The sequence below is a fragment of the Seriola aureovittata genome, chromosome 6, assembly GCF_021018895.1.
Source record: "Seriola aureovittata isolate HTS-2021-v1 ecotype China chromosome 6, ASM2101889v1, whole genome shotgun sequence".
NCBI classification, from domain to species: domain Eukaryota; kingdom Metazoa; phylum Chordata; class Actinopteri; order Carangiformes; family Carangidae; genus Seriola; species Seriola aureovittata.
The window spans coordinates 554,836-572,500 of NC_079369.1; the positions used below are offsets into that span (position 1 = coordinate 554,836).

At 48.0% G+C, this 17,665-nt stretch overlaps 3 protein-coding genes across 10 annotated transcripts in view; all 3 read left to right on the plus strand.

Moving 5' to 3' along the window:
• suco (SUN domain containing ossification factor) overlaps window positions 1-3,371 on the plus strand; it is a 39,155-nt gene extending 35,784 nt beyond the window's left edge. For 4 of the 7 annotated variants that reach the window (XM_056378995.1, XM_056378996.1, XM_056378993.1 and 1 more), the window contains one exon: window positions 162-3,371. In XM_056378995.1, the coding sequence (XP_056234970.1) occupies window positions 162-722 (561 nt within the window). In that variant the 3' untranslated portion in view covers window positions 723-3,371. The remainder of the gene's footprint in view (window positions 1-161) is intronic. The other 3 variants (XR_008828083.1, XR_008828084.1, XM_056379000.1) reach the window with 3 other exon arrangements.
• A 1,058-nt stretch (window positions 3,372-4,429) lies between these two features.
• Window positions 4,430-11,371, plus strand: mysm1 (Myb-like, SWIRM and MPN domains 1). The gene is made up of 20 exons (XM_056379001.1): window positions 4,430-4,521; window positions 4,689-4,761; window positions 5,111-5,181; window positions 5,521-5,595; window positions 5,688-5,772; window positions 5,949-6,047; window positions 6,125-6,605; window positions 6,944-7,175; window positions 7,250-7,380; window positions 7,469-7,572; window positions 7,661-7,738; window positions 7,850-7,932; window positions 8,008-8,062; window positions 9,153-9,203; window positions 9,608-9,682; window positions 9,784-9,972; window positions 10,053-10,185; window positions 10,273-10,378; window positions 10,476-10,533; window positions 10,638-11,371. Exons 1-20 carry the CDS (start codon window positions 4,466-4,468, stop codon window positions 10,950-10,952), a joined length of 2,550 nt encoding a protein of 849 aa, XP_056234976.1. The 5' UTR covers window positions 4,430-4,465; the 3' UTR covers window positions 10,953-11,371.
• A 210-nt stretch (window positions 11,372-11,581) lies between these two features.
• The window catches only part of oma1 (OMA1 zinc metallopeptidase), a 9,621-nt gene continuing 3,537 nt past the window's right edge, over window positions 11,582-17,665 (plus strand). Inside the window, exons 1-7 of one of the 2 annotated variants that reach the window (XM_056379003.1) lie at window positions 11,582-12,312; window positions 13,410-13,638; window positions 13,896-14,069; window positions 14,453-14,560; window positions 15,979-16,107; window positions 16,284-16,358; window positions 16,969-17,118. In XM_056379003.1, coding sequence (XP_056234978.1) covers window positions 11,942-12,312; window positions 13,410-13,638; window positions 13,896-14,069; window positions 14,453-14,560; window positions 15,979-16,107; window positions 16,284-16,358; window positions 16,969-17,118 — 1,236 coding nt within the window. In that variant the 5' untranslated portion in view covers window positions 11,582-11,941. The remainder of the gene's footprint in view (window positions 12,313-13,409; window positions 13,639-13,895; window positions 14,070-14,452; window positions 14,561-15,978; window positions 16,108-16,283; window positions 16,359-16,968; window positions 17,119-17,665) is intronic. The other variant, XM_056379002.1, reaches the window with a different exon arrangement.

Genomic DNA, 17,665 nt, shown 5'->3' on the forward strand with positions numbered 1-17,665 from the left:
AGTCTATCACTCCTACCAGACTGTCCCGCCCTCCTCTGACCTGTGACCTCAGTGTGCAGCACAATAGTGGTTAACACGGCTTCACATTATTACATGTTTGACTTTCTTTAAATGTTTACTTCATTATTTTCTTCTTCTCTCTTGTTTTTTTTCTTCTGTAGAAAAAACGCTGCAAGACAAAGTCACTGGACAAGGTTGAGAGTGTGAAGGCGTCCGATCCCTCTGCTCCGCTCACAAACGGCGGCCCCAAGTGTAACGGCTTCCACCCATGCCTCCCTGCCCCGCCCCCTGCCCTACCCCCTCCTCCTCCTCTTCCTCTCCCTCCTCCCCCGCCGCCGCCTCGCCCTCCCTCCACAGAGGAGGAGCCGCCGTTGCCAACTTGCACCTCCAAGGAGTTCCCGTCAGAGACCAGCAGCTGCAGCTCATCCACCCACTCCGAGGAGTCCTACACGAGCCGCCTCCCCCCTCCCTCTCCCACCTTCCCCACCGCCGGCCTGTGCAACGGCCACAGCCTGAGCTTCCCCCTCCAGCAGTCCCCCGCCAAGTCCCGTCACGAGAAACGCTCCGTGAAGCGGCGGAAGTCGCGGCAGACGGAGCTGCAGTTCCCGCACATGCCTGCGGGGGGCGTGGCCACGCTGCCCAGCCTGCAGCAGCTGATGAAGGGAAACAAGGAGATCAGTGTCGGGACCATCAGGGTGACCGCCGTCACCGGACACGTCTGAAACACTCACACTCACTTTTACACAACTCTGTGCGCACACACACACACACACACACACACACACACACACACACACACACACACACACACACACACACACAGAGAGTATATGGTAGCAGACTTGTGAGGAGATGAGGTCTTACTGCATCCCAAAGAACCACATTTCCCATGAGCACCTAGGCGCACCGTGGAACTGCAGTGGCTCTGGCAGCAGTAGCTCCTCCCCCTGTCACAGACCTGTTTAAGGTCACGTGCCTTTATACCTGTTCCAGACCTTTTAAAGCTTCGTGCTGTGGGCGGGAGACTCTGTGCTGGGGAGGGACACATTCATACAAATCCATTCACGTGTGTTCAAGAGGTTTTTTTCTAATGGATAAGCACATTGTCCCATGACAGCCCCCACCCCCACCCCCCCACCCCGACTCTGAGCACAGCGAGGAGAGGTGTGGCCTCGACTCCACGCTCCTCCTCCTACAGGAAGCATCAAGTGTTAGTCTGATCCTCTGAGAGCACGACGGATTTCTTCTTCTTTCCTTCTTGTCCGACGTCGTCATCACTTTGATCTCGTGTTGCATCCCAACATGTAGGTGTTTGTATGGGACCATCTCTCTGTCTGTCTGTCTGTCTCTGTCTGTCTGTCTCTGTCTCTGTCTGTCTGTCTCTCTGTCTCTGTCTGTCTGTCTCTCTGTCTGTCTCTCTGTCTGTCTGTCTCTGTCTGTCTCTCTGTCTGTCTCTGTCTGTCTCTCATTCTGTCTCTGTCTGTCTCTCTGTCTGTCTCTCTGTCTGTCTCTCTGTCTGTCTCTCTGTCTGTCTCTGTCTGTCTCTCTGTCTGTCTCTGTGTCTGTCTCTCTCTCTGTGTCTGTCTCTGTCACACCGACCGTCAGAGCTGAATGAAGAAAGTGACGCTGCCTGTGGTGAAGCAGTGAATGTGTCCGTCCCTGCAGCAGCAGCAGCTGTGTGACGATCCTCAGGTAGTCAGAGAGGTCAGAGAGGTCAGAGAGGTCAGAGAGGTCAGAGAGGTCAGAGAGGTCAGAGAGGTCAGAGAGGTTGTTGCTGTTACAGATGAAGGTGAATATTACAGGGTTCAGACTTTATACTTTGTCTTTTCATATTTTATTTTTTCTTTCATCCATAACTGAGCCGTGCTCCTCTCTTATTGTTGGTCAGAAGGAAAAAGGTTTCTCTCTTTATTTTTATTTGTGGGGGGGCACAGGGTAGCACAGTTGAATGTTTACACTTTTACCACACCTACACACACCTACACACACCTACACACACCTACACACACACACACACACACACACACACCTCCCCCTTGGGGCCCTGCAGTGGAGTCTGACGGAGCAGTTTTATTTATGTATTTATTTATTTAAATGACAGATGTTCTAACAGTTCCTGTTTCTGTCCGTCTCCGTCTGCAGCGTCTCAGCGTCTCGTCTCCGGTACCGACTCAGCCGCTTCTGTTTTTATTGTATTTTAACATTTCATCATGAGCTCTGACTTTCTGACATTATAACTAACTGAGACGTCAGACAGCAATCACAGAACTATTGATTATTGATTTAGGCTACGTGTTAATTAGGATCATCACACTGCTGCTTTCGTTTGTGTCCAGAGCTGCTGGGTGGGTGGAGAAGTGGGAGGGGCTGAGCTGAGTGTTGATTTCATTACTGACCCCTGTGTGTGTGCGTGCATGTGTGCGTGCATGTGTGTGTGTGTGTGGTTTCTGACTGGCTCTGTGTGGTTGGACTCGTGGACGTCGGGACAGAGACAGAACTCTCTTCTACCTTTGCTCTCTCATCAGAGCGTCATGTGACCAGCTTCTGCAGCGCTCTGTTCTCTTTGCGTATCTTCATCCACCTTCATCCACTCCTCTTCATCCACCTCTGACCTCTGACCCCGCTGCACGACTTCCTCTGTGACTGTGAAGGAAACGTTTTAATATGCCTGCTTTATGAACTACTCTAACATGTTCCCGTCAGGAGCTCCAACATCCTCTCTCCATCTAAACACCTGCTTTCCTGACGAGCTTCTCCTCCTCCACATCCTCACTCCCATTGTGCGCCCGCTCCGTCTTTTATTCACGCGTCACCGCTCCGCCGCCGCTTCATGCGATGCCTCTGATGATGAACATGGTCTGTGAAGAGAAGGACGTGAATCGTTGTTAAATAAAGGGAACGCAGCAAAGGTGGTTCTGAGTTGGAACACTATTAATGTGATTCTGTTTGAGTTTTTTTTTTAACCCTTTTTGAATGTGTATGATCTCATGTTGGTGTGTGTGTAAACCTGTATACATGTCAGGATTGTTTTGCTGTTGATCTCCTGTATGTGTGAGTGTCTGTGTTATGAGAAAGACTACTTTTGAATCTACTTATCCCCATAACACAGCGAATAGGGAGACAGCCCTCGGTGAGATTTTAGGAGCTCAGTGTGCACTTTGTATGACTCCTCATGCCTTTTGTTGTTTTTCTTACCTTATATGTCAAGTGCTATCTTTTCTTTTCTCTCTCTCTCTCCCTCCCTCTCTTTCTCTCTGTGAGTACTCTGAAGAGCTGCACAGTATTTTTGAGCAGGAGTGAGTTACTACAGTAACTGTAGTGCCATTAGAAACTGTGAATTTCTAAATAAAACCTTTTTTTGTCGTCTTTCACTTTGACTTTTATCGTGTGTTGGTTCATTTCCAGTGGATCCTTATGAAGTTTGAAAGCCGACCTTGTCCAGCAAGAAGAGCAAAGGTTCATATATAAACTGTAGAGAGAGTCCAGCTTCTATCTGATAAAGGATCACATGAGTTAAAAGTCGGGAAACGTTGCAGCTGTGGTTTCAGAGATTCGACCTTTTGACAACCAACTGGATAAAGATTGTTTGTAGTTTTAAGTCACATATAAAATATTAAAATTGAAAGTGGTCCAGAAAAGAAATCCTGAAGCAAAGGTCTAGATCACTGGGTGGAGAGGATAATGGTTAAATCATGTAATCAAATTATATATATATTTATAAAATTATAAAATATGAATAATACATCATCTATATTATAATATTAATAATTATGTAACATTTCAAGGGAAATAACTGCTGTAATAATAATAATAATAATAATAATAGCTTTTCAAGAATTATAGTGAAGGGTTTAGTTTTACTCAATGCAGCTTGATTTTCCATTTTTCTTTATGCTGAACTCCAACAATCATTTCTATAATAAACAATCTGACCCTCCTATAGAAAACACCTGCAGCTGTATCATGAAGGAAGAAAATAAACAAACACTAATCAACAAATCTCTTCTTTTCACTGAGATTTTGGTTTTATAGTAAGAAATGTTCAGAGGAATCATGACCCCTGACCCCTGTTATATATATAATCCATGCAGCTCAGATAATCAAACACCAGCCACGGATATATGTAATTATTATATATATTATTGTTTATTATTATATATATTATATAACTATTATTGTTGATCTATTATTAACTGATATTCTTATGATTACCAATGAACCACTGGATATATATATATATATATATATAAATATAAATATATATGGATGTGAAGACAGATTGATCCAGGAGGAGGCAGTGGAGTGATCAGTGATCCAGCTGCTGCAGAACCTCGCGGAGCAGCAGCGTTGGATGAAGTTCCTCCCGCCACCAGGTGTCGCTGTGAGGAAACCTGAACACTGCTGCAGACACAGGTCTCTCTCCCTCTCTCCTTCTCCTCTCCTTTGTTTACGTTTGTCCATCAACATGGAGGACGAGGTGGATGTTGACATCGAGGGAGACGAGACTGTCGGCAGCATGAGGTGAGACAGCTCACCTGTACAGGTGAATCCACGTGCTCAGCGTCAGTAGGAGCTGGGTACTGTTGCGCTGTAGCTAGCGTGGAGCCGGTTGTTGTTGGCTAGCAGCTGTGTGTGTCCCCGGCTCTTCTCGTGTTGTGTTCACGGCCCGCCTCGTCTCTGTGTCGCAGTGAGCTGGAAGCAGCGGGTCTGGTCCAGGAGCAGTTCGTCCAGTCCGCGTGGGCGAGCAGCACCGGGATCCTGGTAGGAGTCCACGAAGCCCCACCTGTCCTCCGACTGCAGTCTGACTGTGAGTGAGTGTCTCTGACGGTCTGTCTGTCTCTCTCTCTCTCTCTGTCTCTGTCTCTCTCTCTCTCTCTCTCTGTCTCTCTCTCTGTGTCTGTCTCTCTGCCTGTCTCTCTCTCTCTGTCTCTCTCTCTGTCTGTCTCTCTCTGTCTGTCTCTCTCTGTCTGTCTCTCTCTCTGTCTCTCTCTCTGTCTGTCTCTCTCTCTCTCTCTGTCTGTCTGTCTCTCTGCCTGTCTCTCTCTGTCTGTCTGTCTCTCTCTCTGCCTGTCTCTCTCTCTCTGTCTGTCTCTCTGTCTCTGTCCTGCAGCCGTGGGAGCTGGACAGCTCCATCAGCCCGGAGAACAGGGAGGTGATAGAGAGGATGCTGCTGGAGGAACAGTATCTTTTCCATGTTTGTAAACACATGTAAAATAAAATAATATAATCATGATATAAACTCGATGATATCGTATATCACGATATTTGACTCGACTGTATCCAGATATTAATTCTGGATATGGACAGACTTTGAGCTGAGCTCGTCTGTAGCACCTGAAGGATTTCATCCTGAGAAATCAAATGTAAATCTCACTGAAACGACTAATTACAGAAATTATAGAAGTGAAAACTGAGCGAGAAGAAATCTTAAAGTGACAGTCGGTGGTTCTTCAGTAGTAGACCGGCTGTTTTCAGTGTGTTAGACACAGTTGAGTCTGTTGGTCCTGACCTCGCTCACAGATTCTACCTGACGGGGAAAGAGATTCCTCCTCACCTGTGGGAGAGCGACACGAACAACAAGCCCAAAGTGAAGAAGTGAGTCTGTTCTTCATTCATCCTCCATGTGAGTTCATCCATCCATTCTTCTTCACACGTTTGTTTTCATGTCACTTTCTGTGGGTGTTCAGCTCTCCAGCCAAGACCTCCGCCGCAGCCTCGGGATCCTCGTCTCGCTGGTCCAAACAGGAGAAAGAGCTGTTTGAAGAAGGGCTGGTATGAGGGCATGTGCACACACACACACACACACACACATTTATTTACAAACCCCCCCCCCCCAACTGTTTTAACAAGCATCAGTCTGATCAACATAAACCCAATGAATTCCTTCCAGGATGTTGTGTTCAGCCTGTCTCAGTGTCAGACTGTCTGGTGTGTGTGTTCACCTGAAGGCTCGGTTTGGACGCAGGTGGACTAAGGTTGCCAGGTTGGTGGACAGCCGCTCCGTGCTTCAGGTGAAGAGCTACGCCAGACAGTATTTCAAACACAAGGTGAGGATCTCTGTGCGACCACGCTCTGGAAATAACGAGGGATGTGCAAACTGTTTGATTATGTGTAAATCCTTCAGGCTAAATCAGAACCCAGGTCAGCAGGAGCTGCGCTGCCCCCCCCCCAGCCCACGCCCAGTCCGTCCTCCAGCCTGACCAACACTGTCCGAATAGAGAAGCTCTCTGACGATGAGGACGAGGACGTGGACATCACCGATGACCTGAGTGAGGACGGATCTCGGGCTGCGCCGGAGCAGAAAACGGGCAGCGAGCTCCAGACACACAGTCCCGCAGAGGAGCGGGGGGGGGGCGGTCCTGGGGGAGAGAGCAGGCCGGAGACCGAGGACGGACGCAGACGCGTCTCTCTGTCTCCGCCACGTCATCAACACTCCTCTTCATTCCCGTGCTCAGAGGAGCTGGACGAGGCGGCGTCCCCTCCACCCAGCAGCCCCCAGACAGGAAGTCACTCAGACTCAGCGATGAATGACGAGGGCCAGAGCTCCCAGTCTGACAGCTCCGCACAGGCTGGGCACCTGGAGGACACCTGCAGTGACGGGGCAGGTAATCACACACTTGTGGTCCTTGTGGTCGTATCCCTCCGCCACTCAGACTAGTTCCAGGTCACATGTTCATCAGAGTCAGAGAAAATATAAATATGAACTTTCTGTGTGAAACTTTGTGAAGCCTTGAGTAATGGCTAAAAAGTGTTTTCTGACCTTTGACCTTTGGCCACTAAAATCTCATCAGTTCATCCTTGAGTCCAGGTGAAGGTTCGGTCGAGGTGTTACTGAGATATCGTGTCCAAGAGAACGACACGGACCGACGACCTGAAAACAAAATGGCCGCCGCTCTGACTCGCCGGCTTGGAGGAATAAAAACTCTTATGTTTTGTTTCCCAGATTCTGCTGATAAGACTGAACAGATCCTGAATCAGAGGTCAGAGGAAGACCCGGAGGAGGCGGAGGAGGACGAGGACGAGGAGGAGCTCAGGGTACCTGAGCAGGAGATCACGCTGGACAAGGAGACCATCGCCGAGGATGAGAAACAAGCCATCCCAGAGTTCTTTGAGGGGCGGCCCTCCAAGACCCCCGAGAGATATTTGAAGATCAGAAACTACATCCTGGATCAGTGGTATGAAGCCGTCTGCTCAGCCTCAGTCACCGTGACAACACAACAGCTGCAGCTTTAAATGTCTCTGTTCTCAGGCTGAAGAGCAAACCCAGGTACCTGAACAAGACGTCCGTCCGGCCCGGCCTGAAGAACTGCGGAGACGTCAACTGCATCGGGAGGATTCACACCTACCTGGAGCTCATCGGCGCCATCAACTTCAGCTGCGGTGACTGTGCTGAGCGTGTCACGGCGTTTCCTTTTATCATCTAGCTTCAGTTTTCACTCAGAGCTCCGTCTCTTCTCTTCTCTCACAGAACAAGCCGTCTATAATCGGCCGAAGGTGGTGGACCGCTCCAAACAGAAGGAGGGCAAAGACGTGCTTGAGGCCTATCAGCTGGCCCAGAGACTGCAGAGCATGGTAGGTAATCATCACCTTTGACCTCTGAACCTCAGACATGTGAACTATGAACCCGCCGCAACTCCAGCTAACTGCCGATTGGTTGTAGCGCACCAGGAAACGCCGTGTGAGGGACATATGGGGAAACTGGTGTGATGCTAAAGACCTGGAGGGACAGACATATGAGGTTTGGACACGGACACACACACACACACACACACACACACACACGCACACACCAGTATTGATCAGTGGGTGATTGATCGATCAGTGTACTCACTGATCCTGTCTCCATCAGCACCTCAGCGCTGAGGAAGTGGCTCTGCGGAGACAGGAGATGAAGAAGCAGCCTAAACCCTGCAAGATGTCCAGACTCAGAGGGTGAGTGCGACGCACTGAAGCAGCTCGTCCTGTCGTCCTCACACACAGACACACTGACGCTCTCCCTCCTCGCAGGTCGTTTGATCCCTTCCAGCTGATTCCCTGCAGGTCGTTTGGAGAGGACGTACAGGTCAGTGAACGTCTCTCCAGCTGGGGGGTCTCCCCTCCCTGTTGCCCAGAGTTATGTCTCCATGTGTCGTGACGCTGTAACAGAGGAGAACAGTCAGTCCAGATGTTTTCCTTCCCAACTCCAACACGTGAGCTTGTGTGTGGGCTGATCCGAGCTCTGATCCGATACCTGTGATTAAAATCACTGCACCAACTGTCTGATGCGAACCCTGTGGATATGATGTGGCTGCTGTCCTGTCAACAAGTGGAGGAAGGAATCATCTCTGCAGCGGTTGTCTTGAAGTTAAAGCTCTGCAGACTGTACATGTTCTACAGGTCGGACTTCCCGGTCGAACATGTTAACAAATTCCTTCCTCCAGGAAGTCACGATGTCGCAATCACAATAATTAACTCAAATTCAACCAATCCCTGTGAATTCTGTGCAGCGTTGCATTTCTGTCCAATCACTGCAACTTTGATCAAAAATCATCAAAGTTTCCCTCCAGTTGAACCAATCAGAGCAGTCCCTGATCAGAACCTTGATGATGTCACCAAACTCACTTCCTTGTTTCTGGCTGTGTATGAATTGATAAATTGATGAGGTGATATTAAAGATCAGCTGTGATTGAGACGGAGCAGAGGAGCAGGATTTATTCTCACTGGAAAAACCTGCCTTTGATGTTTAATGAATTATTATTATTTTAATGGACATAGCAACAATTATTGTAATATTTATTTTCTCCTGCAGTTTCATGCAAAAGAAAATCTAAAAACATCACAATTTTGAAGAAAAGAGTTTTTAGCTGCAACATTGAAGCTGCAAAATCCTGGAGGGACTGAAGAGCTGACGTTACACTACTTAAATCAGTTCTTCTTCACTGCTGTAAAACTGTAGCTGCCAGTAGCAGCGATCCCTGGGAAACCTGCTGCTTCTTCTGAATGTGAAACTATGAATATTAATATGAATAATCTGATATCTCACATTGCTGCGTCTTCAGTATCTGAAGCGTTTCTGATGTTATTGAGTGTCACATTCATTCTGCTCGTGTTTCTGTATCAACACACTCAACTATATATGAACAGTTTGTGTGACGCTCTTCTTCTGGTCTCAGGAGCCGTTCCAGGTCATTGTGTGTGCAGAGACTCTCCTCATCATGGACATGGTACGCTCCACACACACACACACACACACACACACACACACACACACACACACACACACACACACACACACACACACGCACACGCACACACACACACACGCTGACGGTGTTCTCATACACTCAGAGACAACGCTTTTCAAATTAATCATTTTGAACTTTTTTATTTATTTATTTTGTTAGGAGTTAAAATCTCTGGTGTTTTCTATAATTACACTGCATCATATTGTCTATTATAATTTAATATTTTGCATTGTCTCGTTTGTGTCTTCTTCATGTGCTGTCGGCACCATGAGCTCTTTGGTTTATTTTCCTGTAGACCGTCTCTCTGTCTTTCTTTATATTTCGCTGTAGAATAATTGTCTCTTTTAACTTGTTCCTGACTCTGTCGTGGTCGCGGGCCTCAGCACGCCCATGTGTCCCGGGGGGAGGTCATCGGTCTGCTGGGCGGGACGTTTAATGAGGAAGAGAAAGTGTTGAAGGTAGGGGGAGGAGTTTAAAACGACAGGGTGGAAGACGAGAACAGATCATTTAGTGACCGTGTATTTTGAAGTTTGCGTCGACTGACTGTGTTTGTGTGTAGATCTGTGCCGCAGAGCCGTGTAACAGTGTGAGCACAGGGCTGCAGTGTGAGATGGACCCGGTGTCTCAGACGCAGGCCTGTGATGTGCTGTCGTCCCTGGGCTTCAGCGTGGTGGGCTGGTACCACTCGCATCCCTCCTTCCACCCCAACCCCTCAGTGCGGGACATAAACACACAGGACCAGTTCCAGGTGATGTGAATGATGAGAGGTCACGTACAAGTTGGTCTGTGTGTGTCTGTGTCTGATTTCCTTTGCCCTGATTGATCCAGAGTTATTTCTCTCGTGGTGGAGCCCCCTTCATCGGGATGATAGTGAGTCCGTACGACCCGGCTAATCCATCCCCCCACTCCCAAACCACCTGCCTGCTGGTGAAAGAGAGCCAGGAGCCCTCAGGCCCCCAGAGTGAGACACACACACACACACACACACACACACACACACACACACACACACACATGACTCAATACGTGCGTCTCTGCTCCTCCACAGAGCTTCCCTACAGGTTCGACTTCCTGTCGTCACAACGAGTCCCAGACTGGGAGCAGACGATGAGGAGAGCTCAGTGGATCATCCACAAATACTCTCAAACACCCGGGTGAGTGAGACACTGAAGCTGATCCCATCTCTCTGTGATGTTTAACATTTTATTTTGTAGAGTGTCTAAACTATTATTTCCTGTCCTGCTCGGTCAGGAGTGTGCAGATGGACAGATTCTTCCGGAAAGACTCTCATCTCACCTGTTTGGAGAAGGTCAGTGCTGCTGGATGTAGATGTCACGTCTCTTTTAACAGACTCACCTCTGCTTTAACTGTTTTATCGCCTCTGCCTCATTTGACGTCACCTCCTCCCTCTAGATGCTGTCATCTCTCGCTAGATACCTGGAGCCTCTCCCAGAGGAGGAGGGAGATTCCTTCCTCACCCAGATCCAGGCCCTTTTCCAGTCAGACTTTATTTCCCAGCATCAGCAGGAAGAGGAAGACTCGTCCAGACCAGAGGACGCAGATGACTTTGCTTTTGATCAGCTGATCGGCCAGGAGCGGGGGGGAGGAGACTCTGATCGGGATTCTGACTCTGTGCCGCCCGCCACAGACACAACCTCAGAGACACACGGCGACACGGTGTTACACCTGGGCTCAGTGTTGTCACCTGAACACGACTATTTACTGTGATGGAACAAATCTCTGTCACTTCTACTAAACTGCAATTATTTACCTCATTAAAGTCTAAACGTTGATGTTTTACCACGAGCTTTTGTATCAGTATTACAAACTGTTTCACTTTCTATATTAAAGTCCTTTAACCAAAAACCACATGATTGACCCAACAGGTGTGTGCGTGTGTGTTTGTGCGTGCGCGTGCGTGCGTGCGTGAGAGAGAGGGGTTGTGTTATGGTGAAAGTTTCCTCAGTTCTGCTGGTTTCTTTCACATGAAATCAAAGCTGTATTTTTATATTCTGTGGTTTGGTTCATTTTATTTTTGGACATATTTTTAAAGCGTTTTAAGATTCTGTCGTTTAAACAGTGTTAAAGAATAATACCGTAACTTGTTTTTAAGCAAAGAATAGAAATAAAGTTAAAGTTAAGTTCTATTTCCTGTTCTTCTTGTTCTTCTTCGTTTTTATGGCAAATTGCAACCATGTGGATCATTGTCGCAGAGCTATAGAATCATTATATTCTTATTAATCCGTCTTTAAGGTAAATAAAAATGTAGTTCCAAATACTTTTCCCAGGAAAAACCCGCGAGGATTCAAAATTAACGCGAGATTTCAATGTGCGGGCGGAACTAGTGGCGCGGGTTCGTTTCTGGGGGGAATCATTTTGGAGCTGGACCCTCAAAGTCCCCAAACAAACAAAGTTCCGTTCAGTTCGTTGTTAAAGTGCTAACGTTTCGCCGCGCGGGGACGTGAAACGTCGATCTCGACGTGTGAACGTGTCATTAAACTGAACACCTGTGACAGGTACGAACTCTTCAGCCGCGGTGACCGAGGGGAGTCACCGCGGGAAACGATGACATTGACCCCAGAGAACAGTGATGGCTGACAGACCCACAGGAGAGGAAGTCATCTTCCCGCCCTGTGACCTTCGTTTCTACGTTGACAGCTCCGTCAGATGACGGAGTCTTGTTGCTGTTGGTGACCGAGTCACGAGGAGCTGAAACGATGGTGTTACTGTCGGTCGGTCTTTTCCGGAGCGGCCGCTTCTGTTCTCACCTGACGCGACACGAGCAGGTGTGTGCGCGCGCTGGCTTCACCTGGAAGAAGACGCAGGCCGTGTCCTGTGGGAACATCGGTCACAGAGCTGGGAACTCCCTCCACCTCAGAGCCGCTCCGTCGGCACCACGTCTGTTGTTCTGTGGCCGTGGACCGAAGCCGTGTTTCCAGATCAGCCCCAAAACCGCTTCACCTCTGCGCTCCGGTCCGGTCCAGACCCGGTTCCTCCACACCTCGGCCCCCCTGAGGGCCCTGCCTGCTCCCTTCATATGGATGGTGCTGAAGCCTCTGCAGAAGCTCGTGGCCATCATACTGGGCAGGTAGGACACACACACACACACACACACACACACACACACACACACACACACACACACACACACACACACACACACACACTCACTGAGCACTTTATTAGGAACACCACACTGACACTCACAAGATGTTTGAAACTTTCCTCTGAGACTCTGCTCCATGTTGACATGATGCAGCTGCACCTGTTGTACACACCCCAAAGGTGTTCACTGGGTTCAGTCTGGAGACCGGGGGGGGGTGGTGTTAGGAAGAAAGTATTCTACCATCTGCTGCATCAGACCAGGTGTTCAGGTGTTCAGGTGTTCAGCTGTCCAGTGTCGGGGAGTCTTTCTGGTCTTGGGGACAGGAAGTGGAACCTGACGTGGTCTCCTGCTGGTGCAGGTAGGACGTGCTGTTCAGTCTGAATCAGGTGCAGCACACTGCTTCCACATGATTGTATGTGTTGGAGAATTACATGGATAAGCAGGTGTACAGGTGTTCCTGATGAAAGGCTCGATGAGTGTACACACACTGACACAGTTTGGAAACCAGCTGGTAACATGTTCCATTCACACATGTAGAAAGTGATCAGGTATAATTAATCAGAATTCTTTGATCAGGTGATCATCTGATCATCAAGTGCAAATAGAAAAGCAGGAAAATTCTTACCAATCATTTTATAGCAAATGTATTCACTGCTAAAAAACACAATATTATTCAATTACACTTCAAGTATTGTGTTCGTTAAATAATTGAAATAATGAACACACCTAATTGTTTTATCAACAATTGTAATAATTGTCATTCAAATAAGAGAAAACAAGTTAGCTCATAAATTGATGCCTTGGTTCTGTTAATTAATTAGTTTAAATAAGAACTGAAAGGAGAGTGACTATGATAGTATCATTCCACACACATGAGGCTTCATTAATTAATTAGGTTTTATTTTGGGTCAAATAACTGGATCTCCTCTCATGGACTCCCAGAGACTGGGCTGGACTGCGCCTGGATTCCTGCGCGTCCTCGCAGAGCCTGATGTTGTGAAGGGCGGCGAGTGGTTTGACTGCATGAGTGTAGAGCTGCACAGACGTCTCAGACCTTGTGGCCTCCCTTCGTGTTGCAGGAGTTTAAGGAAGTGGTGGGTGGCTCTACCAGACAACCGCCGGCAGCTCATGCGTCAATGGGCCTGGCAGCGCCGCTGGCCTCTGGCAGCGGGGGCAGGTGTTGCCATGGTGATCGCAGCTCTCCTTCTCCTGACCCACCTGGATGAGTCCCCGGTGACGGGACGGACACGCCTCCTGGTGTTCAGCAGAGAGAACTACATGGAGCTGGCTGCTCTGACTTCACAGGCTGTGAGAGAGGGAGGGGGTGTGTGTGTGTGTGTGTGTGTGTGTGTGTGTGTGTGTGTGTGTGTGTTACAACATGATTAGAGACAGTTGACCCTGTTACACACATTATTTTACACGATTCATGGAGTCATGAAAACAGTAATGACAAGCAGAAAGACAAGATATTAAATGGATGGAGGAAGGAAAATATTCCTTAAAATCTCTTACCTGTGTGTGTGTGTGTGTGTGTGTGTGTGTGTGTGTGTGTGTGTGTGTGTCAGTACATGGAGGAGTTTGCAGAGCTGCTGGTTCCCGTCACTGACCCCCGGCACAAGGTGGTGGAGCGGGTGGTGCAGCATCTGGCTCAGAGGAACAAGGACATCCCTGAAATGTCCGATGTCACATGGAGCGTCCATGTGGTGCAAAGTCCCAACGTCAACGCCTTCGTCCTCCCGGTCAGTACGAGAAACAGAGACAAAGAATCAGAGACTGTGTTTGAGCTTTCATACCATCACACTGTTACATCCGTCATCTCATGTGAGGCCGTCTGAGGATAACAGTGTTTCTCTTATTACTTTTCCTTGTAACAGCTGTTGATCCCTGAGTGGTTTTCAGCTTGTTCGTGAGTTCATGAGTATTTACTGTAAATACTGTAAATAGTACTGGGTGGGTGATGTGTCAGACCCGGGGGTCATTGAGTGGGTTCTTTGGGGTCCCCAGCAAAGAGGGGAATAATTTATTTTCACTATATTTCCATCCATAAGTATTGATGTGAACAGGTTTGAAAACCGTCAGTCTAAAGAATCTCTTCAACTGGATTTTACTTCCCTTCACACAGAACGGGGAAGTGTTCATGTTTACGGGGATGCTGGACGCTGTGGCCGACATCCACCAGCTCACCTTCGTCCTGGGACACGAGATGGCTCATGCGTTACTGGGACACTCTGTAAGTGCATAAGCCTCTTCATACTGTTGGTGATTGTGGCATCTACTCCTAACACTGCAGTGTCGGACCTGACAGTTACTTTATATTTTAACCCTTACACTGACCCGTTCTGACGTCCAACAGCAGTAAAAATACCAGAAATGTCTTTTAGCCTGAAGTTTGACTTTTCCTAAAGTGACCCAAAATACACCAAAATGTTTCAAATATCTTAACATATTATACTTTTGTACAGGTGTTGTGAATGTCTGAGCCGTATCTATGGAAGTGGACTGTAGATCCACAGATATTAGATCTGTGGGTCAGATGAAGGGGGGGGGGGGTCTTACTGTGAAGGCAGAAACATGAACAGTGTGTGAGGGTTAAAGATCATTTTCTTTGTCTCAGTGACCTTGAAACACACTGATCATCCACTTGGTGTCAGTATCAACAGGTTGTAATCATTAGTACAGGAATTAAACCTGTCACTGTATTTACTGACAGAGAGAATGAGTTCTAGTCGCTCACAGTTTAAAGCAGAAAACATGGAAACCTCGTGAAGTGTGTGAAGAGTGAATAGATTTCCTGAGGTTGAAGTGCTGCAGTGAACAAAGACCTGTGTATAACACGCTGACATTTGAGAGGCTCAGCTGATCGTAGCAGACCTCGCTGTGCATGAGGATGAGTCACTGAAAACACTTAAAGTGCAAATAATGTTCAAGAACAAAGCTGGGTCACTTAGACGCCCTCGGCACACAGAGTGGAAGTTAGAGCTGGAAGTCCTCCAGGTCTCTCCCACATAAGGTTATAAAATATGCATGTGGACCTCCTATAGTTATGTGCATTATTCACAGAGACCTGACTATTCATCATCAGCCCCCCCCCCCCCCCCCCCCCCCCCCGTCTCAGAAGTATAGTACTGGCTGAAGTGGCATCAGTTGCAGTGTTGTTGCATCAGCCAGAGATAAAAACTCCCTGACAATCACCTCCAGACACTAATCCTGTCGGTGCGATGATGACCGGGGACCGTCGACCCGGGCCGCTGTCACGCTGTATTAATTCTCCTCTGATGGCTGTTTTTACTCGGCCAATAGAAGCCCATTCTTCTTGTTCTAAAACAGCGTCTAATGAAGTGGGTCTTTCCAGACTTTAAACGTCCTCGGAGGAAATGCTTGAAGGAGATTTTAATTAGATGAAGGGAATGAGCATCGATGGGCTTGGTATTACCCAGTAGGTGTGCTCTATTGGATTGGCTGTTAAAACCTCTAAATCTGCTACAGAGTTAAAGTTCCACTAAAATAGATGGGAACAATCAATATGTTCCAGCTGTCTCGTTCACCTCCCAAAAACTTTTTGCCTCTTATTTTTTCATTCTCTTTCTGTTGTATCCTAAACCTTTCCTGCCCCACCTCCTTCCCTTCTCTCCCCCTCTCCTCCCACAGGCTGAAGAGGCCAGTCTGTCTCACGTCGTGGACCTCCTGTCCCTGATTCTGCTGACGGCCATCTGGGCCGTGTGTCCTAGAGACAGCCTGGCGCTGCTGGGACAATGGGTACAGGAAAAGCTCAAAGAGGTGTGTCTCACTCCAGACTGTTACCTGTCTCATAAAGACTGTTTAGTCGAAGAAACATTTTCACACTTTATACACGAGCACACACGTGCACACACGTGCACACACGTGCACTGACCGGGCAGCAACACAAGTCTGACGTGGTTGTGTATGTGTCGCACTGTCTGTCTCTCCCTCAGCTGATGTTCAACCGACCCTACAGTCGCAAACTCGAGGCCGAGGCCGACAGAGTTGGATTGCACTTGGCTGCTAAGGTATCATCATCATCATCATCATCATCATCATCATCTCCATCTCCATCTCCATCATCATCATCATCATCATCATCATCTCTAGTGTTGTATTTCTTAAAGGAGCACTCCATGGATTTATGTGTCTGTATCACCTCCTCTTTTTAAAAACTTACTTTTGAAAAACAAATTATTAATACAAAGATCTGAAGAAAAAAGAAACAAACAACAGAAAGACAATATCAGTTTCCAACTAGAGAGCACAACATCATTAAAACAGACAGTTAATACAATATTTCTCAAGTTTTAGTCTGGTTTTGTCCTGACATCATCAGGCTTAACTCTCACCACATGACAGCACATGACGCCTTTAACCCCTGTGACATGATCTCAGCGCTCGAAACACTGGTGATGATGAAGGACTTGTTTAAAACCTCATTGTTTTTATAATCACTATTAGCTCCTCTGTCACTGTTGCTCTCTGTAATCTCTCTGCTGAGCAGCAGGGGGCGCTGTTGTCAAACTAAACTCGCCTTACATGACGGGTTGGTGAGGACTTTCATCAGCACGAGACAGAGGGACCCCACATTGTGTTTGTGTTTCTGAGTCCATGGGGTGTGTGTGTCCTTCCCAGGCGTGTGCAGATGTGCGAGCGAGCCCCGTTTTCTGGCAGCGAATGGAGCTGATAGAGCAGCTGACGGGAGAATCCGCCCAGTCCGAGTGGCTGTCCACACACCCGTCACACAGGAACAGGTTCGCTCAGCTGGACGGCCTCGTACCACAGGTACAGACACACAGTCCTGCTCAGTCCAAATAACAGCTTTGTTAACAGCAGCTCTAAAGTTCAGTTATTTAAATGAACACATACTTGCAGCTCTGATTCACCTGTTTGTCTAAAGCAGGAGACTCTGATCCCTGTGAGCAGAGAAACACTGCCACTGTAGGAGCCGGAGGAGTCTTAATAGAACTAATGAAGCATCTGGAGAGATGTATATCCACCTGCAGACGGGGGGGGGGGGGGCAGAGGCAGAGAGGAAGGAGGGACGTGGGGAGGAGAGGAAAAGATGCAGGGGTTTAGGAAGACAGGAAAAACATGTGGCCACACCGGGGTCTGGATATCAGCTTAACTACATTTCTTGGAGGCTTTGAGTTGAGGACCTGAAAGGAGACAGCCCCCCCCCCCCACACACACACACACACACACACACACACACACACACACACACACACACACTGCGCCGGCACTGAGGTGAGACAGTCAATGGTACCTCAAGGCTAGAAGGAAATCAACAAGCAGCTAAGACAGCAACTGTTATGGTAAACGTCAGCAA

What these genes read in the sequence shown, in the direction of transcription:
- mysm1 (XM_056379001.1), top strand. Translation starts at nt 4,466, where the DNA reads ATGGAGGACGAGGTGGATGTTGACATCGAGGGAGACGAGACTGTCGGC. An exon ending in CGCCATCAACTTCAGCTGCG is followed by an intron (nt 7,381 to 7,468) that starts GTGACTGTGCTG and finishes CTTCTCTCACAG; the next exon opens with AACAAGCCGTCTATAATCGG. An exon ending in ACACACAGGACCAGTTCCAG is followed by an intron (nt 9,973 to 10,052) that starts GTGATGTGAATG and finishes TGATTGATCCAG; the next exon opens with AGTTATTTCTCTCGTGGTGG.